Source organism: Aythya fuligula, chromosome 10, assembly GCF_009819795.1.
Source record: "Aythya fuligula isolate bAytFul2 chromosome 10, bAytFul2.pri, whole genome shotgun sequence".
NCBI classification, from domain to species: Eukaryota; Metazoa; Chordata; class Aves; order Anseriformes; family Anatidae; genus Aythya; species Aythya fuligula.
The window spans coordinates 12,473,225-12,494,109 of record NC_045568.1 but is presented as its reverse complement, the minus strand read 5'-3'; the positions used below and the strand labels follow the sequence as shown (position 1 = coordinate 12,494,109).

Genomic DNA, 20,885 nt, shown 5'->3' with positions numbered 1-20,885 from the left:
AATGAAATTTGATAAATTATTCACACTAACGATGACTTAGTCCCAGGTGGTGCAGAAAAAAATAGAGGAACCAGGCAACAGAGTGGCGCAAGTAAGTCGCTACTGACAGATGATAAATGAAAAGCAAGATACATAAAATGAGAAGGAGCAGACACACTACAACAACGAAGCCAGCCCAGTTGTGAGCTTTGAAATAACCCATTCAGGAGTGCTTTAGTGCCTATAACAACTCTATAAGCACAGATCCCAATAAAAACACACCAAGCCTTATGAATTCCTGGGAAGGGAATTGAGAATTAAATATATATATATATATATGATAGTACAAATTCTTGTTGCACTCACATCTTGAATGTAAGTATGCAGTTCTAATCACCCTGCCTCAAATGGTGATAAGAAAAGCAAAGCAAAGAGCAATAACAAGCACAATCCAATATACAAAATGGTTTTATACAGCAAAATGTAATAGCTTAAGACTTTTCAGACATCCTTCCTCTTCCCAGGGGAAATGTGAGACATGCAACTTGGCTAATACAACTGTAAGTTGTACAGCAAGGTTGAAATGTGAGTAACTAACTTAAAATTACTTAAATATTTCATACTTGCTGCATTTTAAGATATCGATAATTTATCAGAAAGGTGTTTAAAAATAATAGGAAGCTTCTACATACACTGGACTTACTGCCACCAGCTGCTGAAGGTCAGAAGTAAGAACTTTTCAAGCAGCAATTTGCAAATTAATAAAAGGAAGGTTACAAGTCTTAACAGTCACCAATGAAAATCTCCAAATCAGAGAAGTACTTAGTATTTTTCCTCTTTAAACATTTACATTGCCACCATCAAAAAAACAAACAAACAAAAAAACCTCACTAGACTATGGAAACCTTCATACAATCCAATACATCTGTTCTTATAATCTTAACAACAGGGAAGGAAAACAAAGAAAACAGAACTAAAAGACCAGATAAATTGGATAAAAACAACAGCACCAAGTTTCTGATAGAGAGCCGTAAGTTCATGCAATTGGCAGCTCTTCAGCAGAAATACTGGAAGAATAGGGAGAGGTATAAAAGAAGCAATAGCCACATTACCTGATAGGTGAAAATATGCCCAGAGACTCCACGTCCTCCTCCAGGCACTTCCACCACCACGTGCCCAAATCTCTCCGTCCAGCTCCCGCCAGTGACACAGACGATACTGCAGGACAATCCAAGAACAGCGTCACAGCACGGAAGAGAAAACGAGCTGTATCCTTTGCATCGTGTTCTAAAACCACCTAGCAACCACAGCTCCCTTCTCTTTCAGCCTTATCACATGCTCAGAATACACCACTGAACGTGGAAAAACTCCTTTAAAAGCCAGTTTAGGTGCAGCAGAAAAAAACAGGGGACAGTTCCAAACGGGCCCATCCTATCCAAGATCACTTCTTCAGGGACAGACAGGAGGAAGCCCACTACATCAGATGCAGAAAGAGGCCAAGAACTCTGCTACAGTCCAGATCACATCAGACACATGTGGAGTGACCTCAAGCCACACATTAGCACTGTGTCTGATGCAGAAAACAAACTCAAAGCTGTAGGTCTAGCTGGTCTTTAGCCAGCAGCCTCTGGGATCTGCCAGCCCTCCCTGTGTGCACCACCCATTCTTCCCTGTCCCTTTTCCAGCTGTAATTTGGTATGGGAGATGCTGACAATGCAAAAAAAATCAGGTTATTCTTCTAACATAGGATTCCTTGCTGCCCTGTTTGAGCACTGATTTACTATCAGAAAAACTTTGCTCTGCAGCAGGCTTTGCCAGATTCCCTATGCAGTATGAGATTAATTTTGTCTGGGCCTTGCTCAGGAGTGGGTTCCAAGTTCAAAGTTACATGCCCCCAACCAAAAAGGCCCAGAAATCTGAAGGGACTGGCAGGGAGCCAGTCCCAAGCTAGGACCTTGGGATGCCAGGTGACATACAGAACAAAGACAGTGCCACCCAAGAAAGATTACGCTCTAATTCTAGGATGAAAACAGAAAGCAGATGGATCCAGACAAACAAGCAGCACAGACAGGACAACACTGCTCAACACAGCAGGCCACTTCCCAGCAGGATCTTACCTTGCTCCCAGGGGAAGGGTGCTACAGCTACTGCTACCATGGAATGGAAAAATGGGTTTGTGATAGCTCTGATGAGAGGTTACTCACAATTGCTCTGCTCTTCTCTCCTCATCTCCTGCTGGTTGCTTGGCTCCTCTGCCTCCCTTGTCCAAGGCTCCCACCTACCTGTCCTGCCATAGGCCAACTGTACAAATATTTCTTTCTTTGCTTCCTAGTTGTTCCAGTCACACCTCTAAACACCTGACTACACTTGCTTGTTGTATGGTCCTTCCCCGACCAGACACACAACTACCCAATTCTCTTTATCACTGACATTAGCTGGATTCAGCAGGACCTCTCTTGCCCCTTCTCATCCTTCCCATAGTCACTACTTTTACAGGCACCACGAGCTGCCATGCCCTGCTAGCCAACAAAGCGTGGCACAGGGCTCAGCAGGACTCCCCTGGCAGTCCCTGGCTAAGAAGGTCCTTTCACTGGATTTGTTCAGGGAGGTCGAGGTCTGGCTAGAAAGTGAAGGAAAACACCTTGGGGTGTGCCCGCTCTAGCAGAGGCAGGAATTGTGCTGTACCTCCAACCACGCATCCCCATCCTCATCCTGCGTTAACAAGGCCAGGATATTTTCCTGGCAGTGACACTTATAACAAGCCATGTCCTGTGCATTACTGAAAGGAAGCTGTGACAGAGACACCCACAAAACTGCAGCTGAGCCCGTGACTCCCTGAGCCGGCTAGCTGTGTTCAGTACACTGCAGCACTGTTGGGTCATTGCCTTGTACAGAAACTTATCTCCCCAAGGTCACTGCCTGAGGAATAACTAATCAGACAGCGACCTTACTCGGGGGCACTCCCTGGGGAATGGGCAAGGCTCGATACCTGCTACAGCAAAGGCAACGAAATCTCAGCCTGGTGTCAGCAGCCAAGGGAAAAGCCAGCGCCTGTCTCTGGGAGAAGGTTCACAGATACTCTACCTGCTAGAGATCTCATACTCTTGAGCATCTACGGCACAAGGAATTCCTGCAACAGTGACAGTTTCTGCAATGTCTTGATGTTTCTGCCCGAGGTTTGAGCCAGTGATGGTGATTCTAGTGCCACCTTCCACTGGTCCAGACAGGGGGTATACCTGCAAAGACACCCGCGCACGTGTAAGTGTCACAGTACCTCAGACCTCCTCAGCCTGGTGACTGATCTACAGCACCAGGCCCTTCACAACTGCCCCACTGCAAATTCTGCCTGGTCTGGCCATTGCTGATGATTCCCTTTGGTGGCTGGGACTAGAACCAGGCTGCATCCTCAGAAGAAAGGCCATAAAGAACGCCACAATCAGAGCTTTCTTTCCTATACCTCACCATTGCCAGCAGTTCCCCAGAGGGTATGAGTCCACTCTAGACTTCTACAGGCAAGGACTGCCCTGCTTTGCCTTCTCATCACCATGCTGACCACTCCGCAGGGCATCTCTACTGAAGAGTGGGAATGCACAAGCTGATAAATGTTACTGGTGTTGAAGCAGCAAGCACCATTACCCTCTCAGCATCAGTACGACAATGAATCACATGCTGCACAAACTTCAAAGCTCTGTCCCTCAGCAGCATCCAAGGTGAACTACGACAAGATGCAGCACATGGACGTTGTGTGCCACTGGAGGGAGGACAAGCTGACAGCAAAAGGGACACATGGCTACAGACACTTGTCATGTGGCAGTTAGCAAGAGACATTTAAAATAAACAGACAAAAATCATTAATCTCAGTAACCTGTCATGCCTTTCACATCCCTGCTGTGCCATTATCATTAGGATTTGCCCTCCTTTACCCCAGGCTCAGTTGGGCCAACCTGGTTCAGGCTCTGGCTCAGAGCAGCTGGGGGATCCAACTTGTGGACCCTTTCCAGCTTCTGAATGATTCAGCTCCTTCTGGCATGCCAGTTTCATCTCACATGACATACAAATGCATCTTTCCCCAATGGTCTTTATGAGTACAGTGAAAGCCCAGCACAAATCTAGCACCCTCACGCCACCAAGAGATGAGAGCAGAATAGGATTATCTTGCTCTTCTGATGGCCAATGTCCTGCTGAGGTGCACTGTTCACTCGGAGTTCACAGACCTCTGGTTTCAACCAGAGAGTGCAACCCTCCTTGCCCCAGGTGCAGTGCACTGGTGAGCGGGTTACTCACAGAGTGAATGAGTGGTGCTGGACACAAGTCTTCTATCTCTTCTTTGCAGGAGCCCCTGAAGATGCAGCTGGGGTTGCTGCCTCCACACCACACACAGTTGTACTTCGAGTCAGCTGTTTGGCAGCGGCTACAATCGGTGTGTCCCACAGAGCAGTTGTAAAAAGTCACTGCAAAAGAGAAACGTTCAGAGGCATCTGAAAGCAGCCCCTAAGGCACAGAATATTCCAGCACTTGGTGTCTTACAAAGAAACCCCTCCACCCCCCTTCTCTGTGAGAACTGATAGAACTGAGGCTGTATGTTTGCTTTGGTCCCCGTGATAGGACAACTACAGATGCAAAAAGCCCAAGCTGAGGATTCCTTGATTCCCTTCCATCCCACTTGCTGTCTCTGCTGAAGCAGTTTTGCATTCCTACCGTGGAGATCTGCAGCACTGTCCACTCGGAGGTGTCGTCTCCTCTGCACAAACACCACAGCATTGAATTCGAGTTGAGGTGCTGTGTAGCTGTACTGCAAAGACAAGGACCACGAAGGCAAAGGACTTAATGGAGGCACAAACAAGCCAGCTGAAGAGGTTGGAAAAACAAAGAACAAAATCAACACCCATCCTGCACAGATCATTAGCAGGCACAGCCTGTATGGAGCGTCCTGTGAACACAGTTGAGGCAGCACTGCTCAGGCAGTGGCAGCACAGACCTGTCCTCGCTGGCTCACTCAGGCACCGTTTTGCTCTAGAAAGAGCAGCTGACATTGGTTCACCAGGAAGAACGCTGAAAACAAGTGCGTGCTCGTGCCAATACTTGTCTAACTTTCTAAATGCATTCTGAAATGTCTGATTTCTAATTACAAGCCACCTGCTCAAAAAACTGCTCAAGCTGGCATTTCTGCAATTTCAGCTGAGCTGAAGATGTAGCATTATAATTGGTCCGCACGGCTTGTGTGTGCAAAAGCCTATGTTGTTCCTTCTCCCTTGAATATACGAGTTTGCGAACTAAAAATACCACCTCTGCTTGCAAATCTTGCCATATGGAAAATCTACACACAATCCAGAAATGTAAATTGCTGTTTTGATTGATTGCACCTGTTATTCTTACAATCCACAGGCTATCCTTCACCACCAAGAGAAAAAATGTCATTAATAGCATTTTTCTTTTCACAAAAGAACCACCACTGAGAAAGCCACGACCCAGAAACTGCAGACAGCAGAGGCTCAAGCTATAGCAGAGGCTGCAGTGTCCTGGCAGGTCGCAACGAGTGGTGATTCTGAGCCAGCACCATTCTGTGCCACATTGAATGCAGCAACAGATCTCGGGGCTCAGGCTGCACAATCTTTCTGCAAGCTGAAGCACCAGTACTGCCAGGCAGCACCACCATAGAGCACTATAATGCTAAATACTGTATAAATGTTTTAGTAAAATATGGTCTTTTCCCCAAAGAGCTTGCCTCCTTGCCTGTCGGATAAACAAGCTGAGCAAAACCAGTACCAGTGAAACCTGTGAAATGGCATCACACGTCGCAAGCACTCACCTGGTTCAGCTGGCAGGTGATATAACACAGGGACTGGTTGGTTTCTTCCCTTTCCACATAAGCATCCATCACCATTATCCTCCCCTCCAAATTCAGGACACACTCATAGTCCCACTGCTGGTCCTACAGAGGAGAAGATTTATACAGCACCATTTCCTAATCACGTGGAGCTTCCTGCTACATGACAGCAGGCTCCTGGCACTCCAATTCAGCGCCTTTTACAAAGCCTCTTACTGTGCAGGCAGTGTGCTCCTGTCATTCCCTTTGTTATGCCAAATTCTATGCTATATTTGAAGGCTCTCTACACTCTTACTGTCTCCATGTACAAAAAGAATCAAACCAATACAAAACACGTAGACAGGAGCAGCATATGTATGTCAGCGTAGGGACAAGTCTCCACAGGAGGAAGAATTAAAGAAAAAACAGTGGGACTGTGAGGTTATGCTTGTTCAACTCTGAAACACTAGCTCAGAAACGAAGAGTTGAGTACACAGTGCACCTCAAAAACACTAAGTGTATTTTTCTTCTCTGTCCTGTAAACCTTCAGTTGAATTGCTTGGGCATGTTCTGTCAGAAAAAGGACACGCATCTGTAACTAGCTCTGCTGCTCTGAGCAGTGAAGTATATCAGGTTTAGCATATAAAGTAACAATTAGTCTGTGGGCTGCATGTTCTGAGGCGGTTGTTTGTAAAAGGTTACTAAATCAGCCTTCTGTCTTAAGAGGCAAAGAATTTTTATCAGAGACACACCCAGGGAACGAAGCTTCCAAGGGCCGGTTTTCCCCACTGTGGAGGCTTCAGGTACGACAGGAATAGCCACCACATCACATCAACATTACCAGGCCAGAAAGGAAAGGGAACAGATAACTTATCTTTAGCATATGGAGACACAAACAACCAGCAGAGATTCAGCAGGAAGTTACTCCAAGAACTACCATCTACAGTGTAGCACAGGTGCAACAATCCAAATACGTGCAGATTTCTGCAGCAGGTTGGTGCACACGTGTAGCCTCCTTTCTCTGCATGCCCTCCTACCCACCAGTAAATCCAACTACCTAATTTCTTATTCCCCCAAGTCAGTCGCTCCTCAATGCTAAGGTGAAATAGCAGCTAACTACCTGGTAGAGGTGGAAGTTCTTTCCTAGCAGGGTTATCTTCCTTGCCACGTTGACTGGAAACAGCGAAGATCCCTGGATTCCCTGCACACAGGGACACGCACCAGGACCCCAGCTAAACTCTTCATTCTGAAAACAAATACATCTTTAGAGAGAGCTGCTTTCATACCTATGATAGAGGAAATCAGAGAAACAATAGGCAAACAGAGAAATAAAGCCCTGCCTGGACAAAGAAACATCAGTGCTTCTTTACTATGAGTTACAGGAAGGCAACGCACCAGCCCAAAGTGGTGAACAGCAGAAAGCTGTGAATATGCTGGACATCACAGCAGCTGCCACCTTCAGGCCAGCAGCTTTTCTACAAGACCTGAGAATCTCCCACATGTTTTTCTTCCTCAGGCTGCCACTTCTCACCCTGCATTTACAGTGGTCAGCCGCTACTTTCTCTGAGACCACTACCTCCCTTATGTGCTGAAATATTAGATCAGCAATCTATCAAAATTTCAAAGCATTACAGCCTTAAACTGCAGATTCTGAAGTCCAGCAACTTACCTCCTCCCAAAACCCAGGGGCATCATACTGATAGTCGAGGTCAGGGTGGAGGATCCTGGGTAAGTCAGGGACATCCCTCTCTGAAGAATCTCCATCACCCGACAGAAGAGTGGAAGCAGAGAAGGGAGACGTCTCATTCTCAGCCTGCAGCAAATCCATCCAGTCCTCCGTGTCCTGGAGCTCCGTGTCTTCCCCCAGCAGCCAGTCTGGGGGAGCTGACGGCGGGAGCTCCGAAGCAGGAATTTCGGTTCCCAGGAAACCAGGAGAGTCATCAGAGGCAGCAGGCTCCCCTGGCACCTCGCTGCGAGGCTGGGGAGATGGGATGGCAGACGTCTGGGCTTCGGTGGTAGGAAAAGAATTTGGAGGCCACCTGAAACTGGTGACATGAGGGGAAGGTGTCACTGCTGGTGCGGTTGTGAGCAGAGGAGTAGCTACTGCAGTGGTGGGTGGGTCGGTGCTCCACGGCTCCCGGGCAGTGGCTGGCTCTGCGGTGGGCAGGGCTGCGTGATCCCCGTTTTTGGACGGACTGGTGAGGACAGATGCAGCAGGAGAAGTTGTGTCTGGCAGAGTGACAGCAGGTTTGTCTGCTGGTGGTGGCAGGGGGGCTTCTGTGACAGCCTGGAGAGATGCTGCTTCAGTTGAAAGAGTTGAGGACGTGTAGAGGAAGGTTTCTGTAGGCTCAGTCATTGAATCTGAGGTCGCAGAGGGAGTGACGTGGTTGGGCTCTGTGTGGGATGCAGTGCTCAGTACCACACGCACAGTGATGGGTTTTGTGGCCACCATAGGGGCTACGGTAGAGGATTTGGTGAGGGGAGCTGCTGAAGAAGGAAACACGCTTGAAGTTGGCAGCTGGGCCTAGAGAAAAACAACATGGCAGGGTGAGAGGAAAGAAAGAAGAGAAATGCAGAATAAAACCCAAGGAAGAAAAACACTCCACATTACACCCCATAGCAATGTCTCACAAGAGGCTGCTTCACCCCTGATGGACTGAGGAGGGGACGCACCCTTTCATTGTAGATGATGATTCCTTCCTCACACGCTGCCTTGTGGGTGCAGAGGTGCTGCTGGATGCACCAGTTACATCCCCAGGGACTGCTCACACACTTCTGGCACCTGGAAGAGTGGTAGAAAAGCAGCTGCTAAGATGAGCCAGGACAGGACAGCCACCCTCTCTACAACTACAGACAAGAAAAAGCAGGTGCTCACGGTGCTGATTTCCATAGCAGGGCCACTGCAGCACAGTCATAGAAAGAGAAGTCCACAGAAGCAATGAAGATGTCATGGAAACGCACTACAAGCTTTATGGTGACATGATCTGAAAGCAAAAATAAAAATTTCTTAGAAATGGAGCCACCGTAAGACTGCCACACTGTTAAAAAGACAGAGCATGCTTTAGGGAAGACACCTGGAGACAGCTTCCCTTCCATGCTGCCAGCATCTCAATCACCAGATTACCCTATGGACACTAAAAACTGGCTGGACAAGTTGCTCAGGAGTAGTTTATGACAGCTCTTGCCAACCCAGGGGAAGAAAGATGGCTCTGAAGATCCCTTCCTCTTCGTTTGCCATCCATCATCAGTGCTTCATTTGCACTCCACCATCACCTCCACATATCACGTATTAGAGGAAGAAGTGACATTCCAGGCTCAAAGCTGACTGACATCCTTTGTCATTCAAGGGAAAACACATGATTCCATGATTAAATACCGACAAAATTTATTACATATTTTTTGACTCTTTTTTCCAGAAGTAAAGGGCTTCAACACACGTTCTTGTGAAATTTATTCAGTAATTAAAATCTTTTGTAAATTCTTCAGACATGAAGAATTTTTCTAGCCCTAAATAAGCCAACCTTCTCTTCCTTTCCTCACCGTTCTTACGACTCTAAACCCCAACTCTTAGAACCAGCACACACTTCACGTACTGCTATCACCTTGAGATCTTTGTTTTATGTCCAGACTGAGAAGTGAGTCAGTGGAGGAGTTTACAAGACTTGTAATCTCACTTGCAATGACTGAAGGCTTATTTGCTTTGAACCCAGGTCTCACGTTAAGTACAAGCTTCGGGACAGCCAGACTCTCTTTGGGAAAGAGATTATCATTGCTTTCTTATAGACCAAATAACTGCAGAGATGGTCATAACTAACTACAGCTGATAGCATGAGCCCAAAGATGCTTTGCGTATGACTACTAAAGAAGCCAGTTAATCTCGTTCCAGTCAGATGCCCTCAACCCTAGAATTAAGCGCTAGGACTCTAAGTAATAGGAGCATACTGCATGCTCTGCTGAACTCTAGGCACTGCAATTTCTCCGAGACAATTTGCTATAAAAGCAGGTAATAAGAAGCTTGCCCATCGTTCCTCTCACAGAGTTCAGACCTCCTTTTGCAAGCAGGATTCACTTGCAAAAGTTTGGAATACAGCAAAATAGCTACTCTGTCTGGTGGAGGATCAGTCAGGCATAAACTTAGTACCTGACAGGGCGACAAGTGAGACATTATACTAGTAAAACAGGTGATGAGGTGTGTGTGAAACCCCAGGATTAGGAGAAAAGGTGGGCATCAGACACAGCTGAAGGCAGGAGTCACTTCAGTACTGCCAACTCCCCCCGCTGCTATAAAGGTGACTGCATCTGGCAGTGGTGGAAGGGCAAACACCTCCCAGCATTTCAGGGCTATGACACCATATTTATAAATATTCCTGTATCCAAAAAGCCCATTGTTTCCCATGACTGCCAGTGATGCTGTTCAACAGTTGAGAAGACAAAGTTGAGTGCTTGCAAGTTAAGAGCAAGACTTTCTGCTACCAGTATGGGGCTCATCAGCTTAAAGTGACAGATGAACAGGTATGCAACCTTTAAATCAAAGCTGAAAAAAAGGCAAATGTTTTACAGAGGTGGGAAAAGCATTTTAAACAGGAGTGGGAAAGTACCAGCACATGAGGCCCTAATGAGACCTCATTCAGAAAACAGTGTATGATTCTGGTTACGAAAATCTGATTCATCTTAGTAGGGCACAAAATTGCTCCAAAGAAGGGCTAGAAAGACAGTGAGAGAGAGAGAGAGAGAGAGAGAGAGAAAGAGCGCCTGTGTAATGAAAGAATATGAAGAGAAGGTTGGCACAGATAACACAGCAAAACTCTGTGCTAAGAAGGCCTGACCATAGTTCATTGACTGAGAAAAGAGCTCCAGAAGCAGAACAACAGATAAGATCAAATGGACACAAGCATCCAGGAATAAGTTTAGGCTAGAAAAGTTACTAAGTTCAGGCTAGAAAACAGAAGCAATTTGCTTAGCTTCAGAGAAGCAACATGAAAATTACATAGGTACAGCACTTAATTGTGAAAATTAGATTGTGGCTTTATCTATGCTGACATTTCCAGTTTAAATTCAAGTCAACATTTGCAGATCTAAATGGGGAAGCCAATCCTGCTCACTCTGCCCACAGTGGTAGTGCACGAAGCCTTCCCCTTTGTGCCTGGCCACCCTGAGGGGAGACCTGGGTGGTTCATGCCAGGCAGTGTGAAAGCCAACAGGCAAATACTGAGAAAACAAGACGCTTCAGTTTGAACAACTCAGCTAGCTGGGGTCTGCTGTCACATTACGTCCATGGAGATTGTTTCAGACCTATTAGCCAGCTGCATACTCGTATAGTAAATCTGTTTAGCTATTTAGGTGCATTATGTGGAATGATTCCCAGGCGGCACCTGCCTTTTAATTTAGATGAACAATTTCTCTGAAGAGATCAGCTCATCAAAGCTGACACTGACAGGCTGGGCAAAATCCAATGCACAGGCTATAAACTGAGAACTTTCCAGGTGCTTCGGAGTGGCCAATTAGCAATATTTAGCCAGTTATTGTTCACAGTAACAGAAAGCTGTGTATTTTCTGAGGTATTGCTGCGTTGCGGATTCATTTCTAATCTTTTTAAGGGCTGTGGGTTTCTTCTTGCCTTCCCTTACAGGTACTTCCTTCTCCCATTAATTTGTGGATTTCAAAAGGTTTGCATTTTATTTGGTTAAAAAAAAAGAAAGAAAGAAAGAAAGAAAGAAAAAGGCAGCATTTAAGAGTCCTCTCTCCAGATTTATGATAGAAACTGCCAAGCCAGCCACCACTGTAGAGTGCATTTTAGATCATATTCAGATTTGCATACAACCCTTCAAGAAGGATCTCCTTTCCAACTACCAGAATTTGGCATCGGAATCTGGCAACAGCCCAGAATAGCACAGGATGTGTGTGACACACAAGTAGCAAGCAAACAGATATTGTGACAGAATGAAATGAACACCTGCTGACAGACCATGTACATTCATGGCTGTTAATCCTGGCACTCTGACGGACCCAAAACGTACTTTCTCTTGACAGTGTTATCTGAGCTAACACGCTCTGTTTAAAGCATTTCACTGACCTGCTCCTGCTGGCAAGGTTGGTGCTTGGCTGGGATCTGGCGAAGGACACATGATTCCTGACTCTGTCAGAACTGCTGGGCTTTCATAATCTTCAAAGTAACACGAGTAGAATTCTTCCTCATGTAGAGAAGGTAAGTCCGAGATAGCCAGGAATATCTGCCAATAACATCCAGTAAATATCTTGCCCTCTAAACACATTCTTCCATTTCATCGAATTTTCTGGCTCTACTTTTTCAAAGCAAAAGCCCTATAAAGCAGTTATCTATATACACACCCATTTTCCTACAATACCTTCTAGGGCTTTCTGCTCTGTTCATCTCTTGCCATTCCCAAACTCAACTTGGCATCCACCAAGCAATTAGCAATTTCCCTCCTTTGCTCAAGTCTCTAGCAGAAGACAGATTCTTGCCACCTCCTGACACAATGACAGCCTTCAAAACACTGCAGTACCTCAGCTTTTCTGCCAGCTGATGCCAGACCGAAGCCATAACTTTGTGTAGCTCCTTTTAGATCTTCCTGACAGAAAGCATCAGAAACCCTCTGAATGCACAGACAGGGGTGCCTTATAGATATCAAGCCAAGGAAGGACCTCACCCAAGCAGCCATCAAATACTCCAGAATACCTAGTAACTTTCTATTAGCAGATAAAAACAGTTAGATTTATAGGAAAAAAAATATGTATTTTCTGGGACAGCCAACTTCAGTTCCTTATGCAAGGCAGATGTGCGAGGCACAGGGATTCAGTACCCTACTGGAAGCAACAGGAAGACTTGTGGCCTCTCAGAGTTTGCAGGGGACTTTCTACACGCTCAAATGTCACAGAGAACCATCATTGCTCACATTTCTCTTTTCCTCTCTGCTGATATTGGCTGGAGTTAGTGACTGGACAGAGAGACACTGCTGTGTAGAGTTAAAGCTCCAGAGCCACTGCTCACTCAGCCTGGACCGCAAGCACTCAGAGCGACGGCTGCACCTGCAGAGAAATAGCAAGAAGCCCTGTGAGAGATCTGCACAGCCCTAGCAGGACACATGTTCAACTGCCAAGCTGATGCTGGCTCTCTGAAGCCTTGCTAGAGTCTCAGGAAAGCTGCTACACAAGCCACGGAAGTTGCAGCCTCCCACCACCTCCCATAATGAAGGTGGAACTGCTGCCAGCGCGTACAGATGGGTAGGCACTTGTTGGGCTTCAAGGGCCATAAACCAGTTCCTGAGGCGTTCTGCAGGGAGACAGAGCCAGCAAGCAGACAGACGTGCTGGAATAAACCACGTCTCGTTAAGCAACATCAGTAGGGGAGCAAGAAGTAAAAAAGTACCAAACACAAACGTGACACCAGAAGAGCTAAGTGAAATAAGGCAGTATGAGCTGCAGTCAGACTAAAACCAGGCTGAAATCCACTAGACGGGAGCATCGTGAGCTGTAACCAAAGCCCAAAAAGCAACTGACAGACACCTATGTGCAACTGTGACTTGTAGTGGTGTTTTAGGGAGGCAGAGGGTGAATTTGTAGGCCAAACATATCCCATGAAGGGGATAAAAGTAAAAGAAAAGCATGCAGATGTAGATTGAGGCACAGATATAAGGAAGAGAGTAAGTGGAGATAATTCCTAAACACTATTCCTCCAAAAACCTTGCAGGTGACCAGGGATCTATCTTACCGTCCCTGAAGGACACACCAGCCACAGTAAGGATCTTTCAGTGCCAGACAGGATTCACAGTCCAAGTAGAGGGAACACTCCAGTATGGGAACCTTTACCACCTGTCAGAGAAAGAAATCTATGAAAACACAGCACAGAAAAAGCAAGCCCCAGGTCTATGGCTTCTTCTGCCTAGTTAGCAAGTCCCACTGTTGACATACTCACTGAAACTCATGCTAATTTTCAACACTGCATAAAACTAAAGAAAAAAGGAAGACATTTCCAGAGCCCATCTGGATTCCTATTTTACACGTTGACGAAATACACGTGAACATCATTCTCTACAGAGACAATGAAACACACAGTGCATTGCTGTAGCATTACCCGTGACAATTCTTGCAACAGATGACTTTATGTAGTCATCTCTATAAAGGCCTCTGATGGCACCTGCCCTATTGCCCAGCTCTACCTGGCAGATCTATCATTCTGACTGGAAGTGGACAAGATGCCTGACTGATGTGGAACAAAACCTTGTGCTGCCTGGGGTAAGCTAGACTTGCAGCACGCTTTAACTACTATTCTTGCTGATTTCAGCCTCTTGCTTTCTCTTTAATCAGATACTACACTTCAGCTAGCATGCTCTCAGTTACTTTAAAATCTCTCTTAATCCTTAACCTATTGCTTTTGCTAAGTGTATCATGTAATTTGCATTTTTTTGTAACTGACAGAATAATTACTTTTAAGGATATACTTCAGATTTCCCTAATCTTCTTCCACCCACAGATTTCAACTCCTCCTTTGAAGTGTTGCAAAATTTGAGTATCTCAAAATGCACATGGCGGGGGTGGGTAAAGGGAAGCAGTGGTTTTCCAGCACACTCATTTTTTAATTTGTTCTTTCCTTCAGACAGAATAACTCAAGGGTTACTTTCCTTTTGCTAGGAGGATCCTTTTCTTTCTTGCTCAAGAAGCTGATCTGAGTGTTGTATAAATCCTCTCAAATACAGTATCCATAGCAGGATTTTCTGCTCAGCAGATACCAGTGTGTACCAGCAGCCTGAGGAATCACAATGCCTCTTCTGCTACCACCAGGCACAAAGAGAACTACAGAAGATGGAAAGGTGCCTTGTATGGTTCCTTACACAGCTTGAGCTCATCTGCAAGACTCAGCACACCATCACTGCTGATACAACTGATACAAGTCAGCCGGACCAATTTATGGAAACACATGTGCAAACGGGCCGTGGTTTAAGGTAACAGGACTTCCTCCACACTTCCTACAGCTTTTGCAGAAGGTCAGGCCCTGGCCTAGTAAGCTGAACCGGCAGGCAGCTGCTACCCAGCACACATCTAGCTATACACACCATTCCTCTGCCCCCTCCATCACTCTCTTCAGCAGTTTGTCTGGACCTCAAATTCTTTCAAAGCTTCTGTGGAAGGCATTTAATTGCTCTTACCGTTGACTGGGTCATGACGAAGAGGTTCTCCTGCAGCTGGTCGAACAGCAGGTCTCCACTCACCACGCTGTTTAATTGGATAGGTAAAGAAGCGTATATATGTGCATCTCCCATTGCTCCTAAGTACACCTGCAAGAGAGTCACAGTGGTGTACAGGCAAAGTATCAGAATAGGAGTAACATCGGTTGGAACCAGGATTGTGTGCAAGAATTTCAACCTCCCACCAAAATCTCAGCACCGTGATTTCAGCAGCACGAAGCATGTGCCCAGCAATATCTGCAGCAGCCACATCAGATGCACCAGCCCTGATGCTGGCTCAGTGCAGACATAATCGAAGGCAGCATGACAACTGGTTTGGGGCATCGTACCTTGTGCAGTCTCCCTCTGCTGTCTCCCAGGAAAGCGATGGTGTGGCCATCTTCCACATTCACCGCCACAGCTGTCAGTCGAGCATCTGTTTTCTCCAGGAGGGGGGCTGCTTCCAAGGGTACCCGGCTGGCCATGGGGCTGGGAGTGTGGTCAGAGCCACAGGGGTATGCATACAGGGTGTCCTTTCGGGGGGAGAAGAGAACAGGGAAATCAGTACAAAAAAAAATAGATACAATTCTGAAGTAGAATCCCAAGGTACCGGGACATACGTAAATACAGGCAGGAGCACAGCCTGCTCCAAAGATCTTACACATAAAACCTGCAGGCTGCATGCAGCTAGATACAGACCCACAGAAAGACAAAACAAGTCATCTCCGCACACTGCTTCAATTCTTCCGAGCTATGTTAGATTACTGAAAATTAACTCCACAGCACTGTGCAAAAACAGTCAGCCTTCTGTTCCAGTTCACTCCCTCCCAGCCTTACCAAACCGTCTGGTACTGAATTCTAAAGGAAAGAGAATAAGAGCTGCCAACTTATTTACTGGTTGTATGTGCCAGCTTGTTTACTATTTGTATGTGCAGAAAGAAGATATTCCATTATGCTTCTTTTTTGCCCTAAATAACAAACCCGCTTGGCACCAGGCAGAGGAGCTGGCCCCACCGTGGGTCATTCTATTCTCCTCCAATTTTAGTTTATTCCTGTATTTCTAAAAACTTGACTGCTTCCAGGAGGAAATAAAAATGATCACAAGCTTTTGATGAAGTCTATGGAAATTCCACAGTAAGATATGTAGCCTGTCGGCTTGTGTTCATTTCCAAGTGCATTTCTATCGTAACAGGTAAGCAGAGGTGTGACACAGCAGTGCCACCCAGGAAACCATGCTAGTTAGACCAGCACCACTTAGGTTCTGATATTTTATTGCTTCCCTTTCAAACACTAATTGAACCAATTTCCTGCATACTAGGTGTGAGGCTCTGACTTAAAGCCTCAGAGTAGGTTATGACTTTTAATAATTATTAGCTTTTCCCCTCCTCTAAGCTAGTTTGTTTCTAGTAATATATATTTTTCTCATCATCACTGTTGCTCGATTCTTAAGCCTCTTCCAATCACCTCCTGCTACTTTCAAGACTTTCTTTCTCCAGTTGTCCAGTCCCTGTAAGTTCTAATAGGAAGGGAGTCACAGCCAAATTTACACACTCAAAAGCATCAAGCCTTTATTCTGAATGGGATTCTAGATATCTTCTGAAAGCTTTGTATCAATTTAGACAAATGCTGGAGCCTAGCAACCCCACTACTTGAGGCTGATTTTACAAAGTGTGCTTAAAAAATCGGATACAAGACAGAAATAGTTGCAGCCTGTTTGTGCTCAGCACTGCTGCTGCCCACGTGTGATGCCAAGGGCAAGTCACTTCACACGTAGCAGTTATCTGCTATAGGACAAGGTGACTTCTGTGAGCTTTCCCCGTGCTGGCACAGCCTGCCCATGGCCTCGCCGGGACCGTCAGCAGTGCAGTTAATCACAGTCAAGAGCTGAAACTTGTTCCATGCCACGGGATTAAGACCATGATAATTGCATAAAGTGCTTATATAAATTTACATAGAAGCTCTCTGAATTGTTTTCAGCGAATAACATCTTGGCAGTAGAGCAGAAAAGACACTACAGGGATCGCCCAGCATCCCACTGTGACGCAGCACGTCTGGAGTGCCCAGACTGAAGCTGCTGTCGTGAAGTTTGGTGTGTGCTTCCTACAGCTCACGTGTGAGAAGTGATGATGGGACAAACCTGTATTGATGCATGACGAGGGCTGAAAGCTCGGTGCGAAAGGACAAGTTGCATATCTTGAAAACTACACCCAGAGAAGATAGGAGCCTTGTCAAGCCTTGCAGGAACCTGTTTCGCACGCCCAGTTATCAAGGCACTAACAGCATCTACACAGTCTCCTGCATCCTTAGACTAATGGAAAACTGTATATACTTTCAGATCACCAGCAAACTAGAACAAATGAGCTGGGTCTGAAATTCTTATAAAAATGAGCATTTTTCCAGTTGAAGAGATTGTACTGTAAAATTCAGCGTCAGCCTCTCCCGTTGCCCTAAAAATAAGGAGGCAGTGCTAACTGGGGAAAAGGGCACACCTTGTGCACAGGCTGGTTTGGAGGCAGAAAAACGTGAAATTAATTAGCATTATTCTCATATAAAGCACAAGCTGCCGCTATTGAAAGTGAGTTAAAACCGCTCCTGCATAAAATGCTCATTGACAGCCGCTTCCACTCAGCCCTGAATGGAGCGGGCTGGAGCTGGCACAGCCCCTCGCGTGTTGTTAGATGCAATCTGAACGACAACCGCTACCGGGTACTGAATGGGGAGGGATAAAGTTTGTTAGGGCATTTACATATCATTGGCCACACTTGTTAATAAGACGCTACAGTTTAGTCAGCCCGCTAGCGCCAAGCTGTGCAGCTGGGACCCTGCGATCGCGCGCCAGGAATCACACAGCAAGGACTGGCTTTTTCTCCCACCCCGTGCACCCACTTCCCCACCAGATCGTACGGTGCAGGGTGACTCCATGTCCTGTTGAATGAAGGATTTCCTAAGCTGCTCACCCCACTTTGACGTGAACTCTGCCAACGTGCCCTAAACCCATGACAATTCCTTCCATGCTGGCCGGCAGGGGACAGATGGGACACAGCTAGGAGGCAGTGAAAGCAGGACATCGAGTCCCAGGCAGCCTCTTGCCTCCCAGCTCTTACATATCCCTCCTGACCTTACATTTGTCCTGCTCCAAGTCTGCTCTTTACCCTCCTGCTGTCCCACAAGTATTCTACAGTCTGCTTTAGCTGCCAAACGGAAAACCATAATTTCAAAACTGGTTTTGGACCGCACATCCAATTCCAGAGATTTCCACGACTCTGCGGTACCACTTTGCGGGAGGCTGGGATGAGGAAGGTATCTGGACAGCCTGTTCTGGAGAAGGAAGACAAGAAAACATGCTGTTCTGCTAGGGACCAGCAACGCCCTCAGTGAAAACAGGTTACTCATCAGCACAGAGCCTCACGCCGGGACACTGCCCCCAGAGAACACTGCTGGTTTATGTCTGTGTCACTGTCCCCAGTGTCACAGCACCAGCCAGCGTGGCTGACAAACTGCAAGGATTCAGGGTCACGGCCAAGTTTCAGTTCACATTTTTGTCCTGCAACATCCCGTCATGCCTTTGCCACAGAATTTAAAAGTTTTTCCTGTGCAGAGGATAATCATTTTCTTACTGCTCTGGAGAAGAACCAGGTCAGGAAAAAGCTTTCTTTGGGCACAACATTTTGCAGGACTAATGCAGTCTCTAGGAAGTCAGGATTCTGTTGACTCTTTCTTTTACTTATGCCCTTTGTAAGAAGCTGTTGCAAGATGCACCTCACCCTAAGCAACAGCACACCCCTTTAACTCCCCTCCCTAACCCACAAGTGCACACACACATTCTCTCTTTTCCTTCCCTCCAGCACAGAAGACAGAAGACCAGGACATGAAGATATGAAGAACAACTTGAACTGTAGCTTCAGCACTCACCAGATGCCTTCCCCATTGCCACGCACAGCGTGCCTCCCTTTGCCAGCAACCCTGCCCACGTGCCCCTGCAGCAGGGATGAGACAGACCTGAATTGGAAGCAGTGGTTCTTGCATCGCCTTGCTGCAGCAGCAGCAAGGAAACAGCGAGCCCAGAGGGTTTTAACCCCTGCAGATTTCATCAGAGGTCTGTGGGAAATGGACTTACTCCAGGAACACAAAGCAACCCGAAGAATGCACTGCAGACTTTTCTTTACCCTGGCAAAGGTGCAAAGCAACTTACCGCTGGCAGCTGGACGCAGTTGGAACTGACATCGTATTCGATATATGCCACTTCTGTGCCTTCTTCTGACTTCCCGTCCCTCATGTAGCACACGTCCCTGGTCCAGTTGGTCAGGCGATCCACCTCCTCCATCGCGTAGACGCAGAGCGCGGACTCCTCGCTCAGTTTGCCAGAAGAAGCCTGCCAGGCAGAGAAGGCTGCAAAGAGCACTTCTCCCTCAGTGTCCAGCTGCCCCTGGGCCAGGTCCTTCCCTGGCCGGGTGACGTAGGCTGCCTGCAGGAGGCTGTAGGTGTTGGCTTTGCTCTGGCAGAGCAGGGGCAGCTCCACGTACGAGTAATAATGGGAGTCATCCAGGCAGATCCGCGAGATGTAGGTCTTGTACTCGCGCGACTGAGACTTGAGGTCCCGACGGTAGAAGAGGAAATAGACGCTGGAGCGATACGTGAAGGATTTGATGAAATGGTGGTTGTACTCGGAGAGCCGGCCCACGGCCAGTTTAGCTGTTTCTTCATAGGAGAAAATGGAGTGAGAGTCTGTTGCTTGGACATCCCCACCGTGGGCCCTGAGGTTTCGGGTAGTGATGGGAGGAATCCCTCCTCCGACTCCTCGGCTCGTGTACCCTCGTCCCACAAAGAGCAAGGGGACCTCATCCTTCGAGTAGGCCACGAGTCCCACGGTGGTGATATTGGGGTCGTTGGCAGCGACGTACTGAGTGTCGCCGGGGCTCTCCGGTCGGAAGAGGACGTGGTCGATGGACGCAAGGCTCCTCTTCTCGCAGATCCCCTGGTGCACGCTGCCGCACACGATGAGCTCCTTCTGCACCGCGTTCACCAGCAGCAGCTTGTTGTGATTGTCCGTGTGGTGTGCCTGAGGGCACTCCAGCCTCGAGACTGGGGGGAGGCAGTCTTTACTGTCCAGAACCGGCCCGGTTTGAACCACGTTCTGCATCAGCAGGTCAGATGTCAGCTGGAAGAGAAAGTTGGTGGCCCCCAGGTAAATGGTGCCAGACTCCAAGTCCATGGACAGGTGGAGGAATTTCGTAGCATTGCGCGAGAACGTGACGTACTGCAGCCCCCTCGGGATTGCTGCTCCCAGGAAACAGAGAACAGGAAGGAAGAACGTTCCCAGAGGCATGGTAAACACTCTGCAAGAGAGGAAAAGCTGTTAGAACTCCTCTGAAACCAGAAGGCCAGAACATGTACTAAACCCACCGAACAAACAGCACAAAGCACAGACTCATCAGTCCGGGGAGGTAACCCGAGGAGGAGGGTCCTATCTGTGCTGTCACAGAACGTGCTTCAGACACTGAACTGAAGCCACCACCCTTTCACCATCAGAAATCATAGGATATTTAACCAGACTCCTTCACAACTCTTCCCAACGATGCCGTATTGGAAGTTCTCCAGGGCAGGACCACATTCCTACGCCATCCCGCACACCGTAGGCATTGTTAACGAGCAGCACCACAGGAAAACAAACCACCGTCCAAGGCAAACACAACCTGCAGGACCATTGTTTAAATAAGCTGTAGCTGGGATCCGATACAGAGAAAACCAGCAACCCCTTTGTTCTATGCTTGATCTAACGTGAAGTTTATATTTCGAGAAAACAAAATAATTAATCCTTCTTCTCTTTCTCATCACACTTACGGCTATCAACAGCCTCCTCTGGGCATGTGGCTCTGTCACCAGCGCATGGGGCAGTGTGGGCATTGCACAGACCTGGG

General features: G+C 47.1%; 1 protein-coding gene across 1 annotated transcript in view; it reads right to left on the bottom strand.

The window, feature by feature from the left end:
• PLXNB1 (plexin B1) overlaps positions 1–20,885 on the bottom strand; it is a 74,420-nt gene that overhangs the window by 16,850 nt on the left and 36,685 nt on the right. Inside the window, exons 3-17 of the mRNA XM_032193898.1 lie at positions 19,160–20,303; positions 15,318–15,500; positions 14,950–15,078; positions 13,515–13,615; positions 12,700–12,832; positions 11,859–12,015; positions 8,661–8,769; positions 8,459–8,567; positions 7,455–8,309; positions 6,906–7,031; positions 5,789–5,911; positions 4,678–4,771; positions 4,264–4,430; positions 3,064–3,215; positions 1,092–1,197 (exon numbers count right to left, since the gene is read on the bottom strand). Coding sequence (XP_032049789.1) covers positions 1,092–1,197; positions 3,064–3,215; positions 4,264–4,430; positions 4,678–4,771; positions 5,789–5,911; positions 6,906–7,031; positions 7,455–8,309; positions 8,459–8,567; positions 8,661–8,769; positions 11,859–12,015; positions 12,700–12,832; positions 13,515–13,615; positions 14,950–15,078; positions 15,318–15,500; positions 19,160–20,293 — 3,678 coding nt within the window. The 5' untranslated portion in view covers positions 20,294–20,303. The remainder of the gene's footprint in view (positions 1–1,091; positions 1,198–3,063; positions 3,216–4,263; positions 4,431–4,677; positions 4,772–5,788; positions 5,912–6,905; positions 7,032–7,454; positions 8,310–8,458; positions 8,568–8,660; positions 8,770–11,858; positions 12,016–12,699; positions 12,833–13,514; positions 13,616–14,949; positions 15,079–15,317; positions 15,501–19,159; positions 20,304–20,885) is intronic.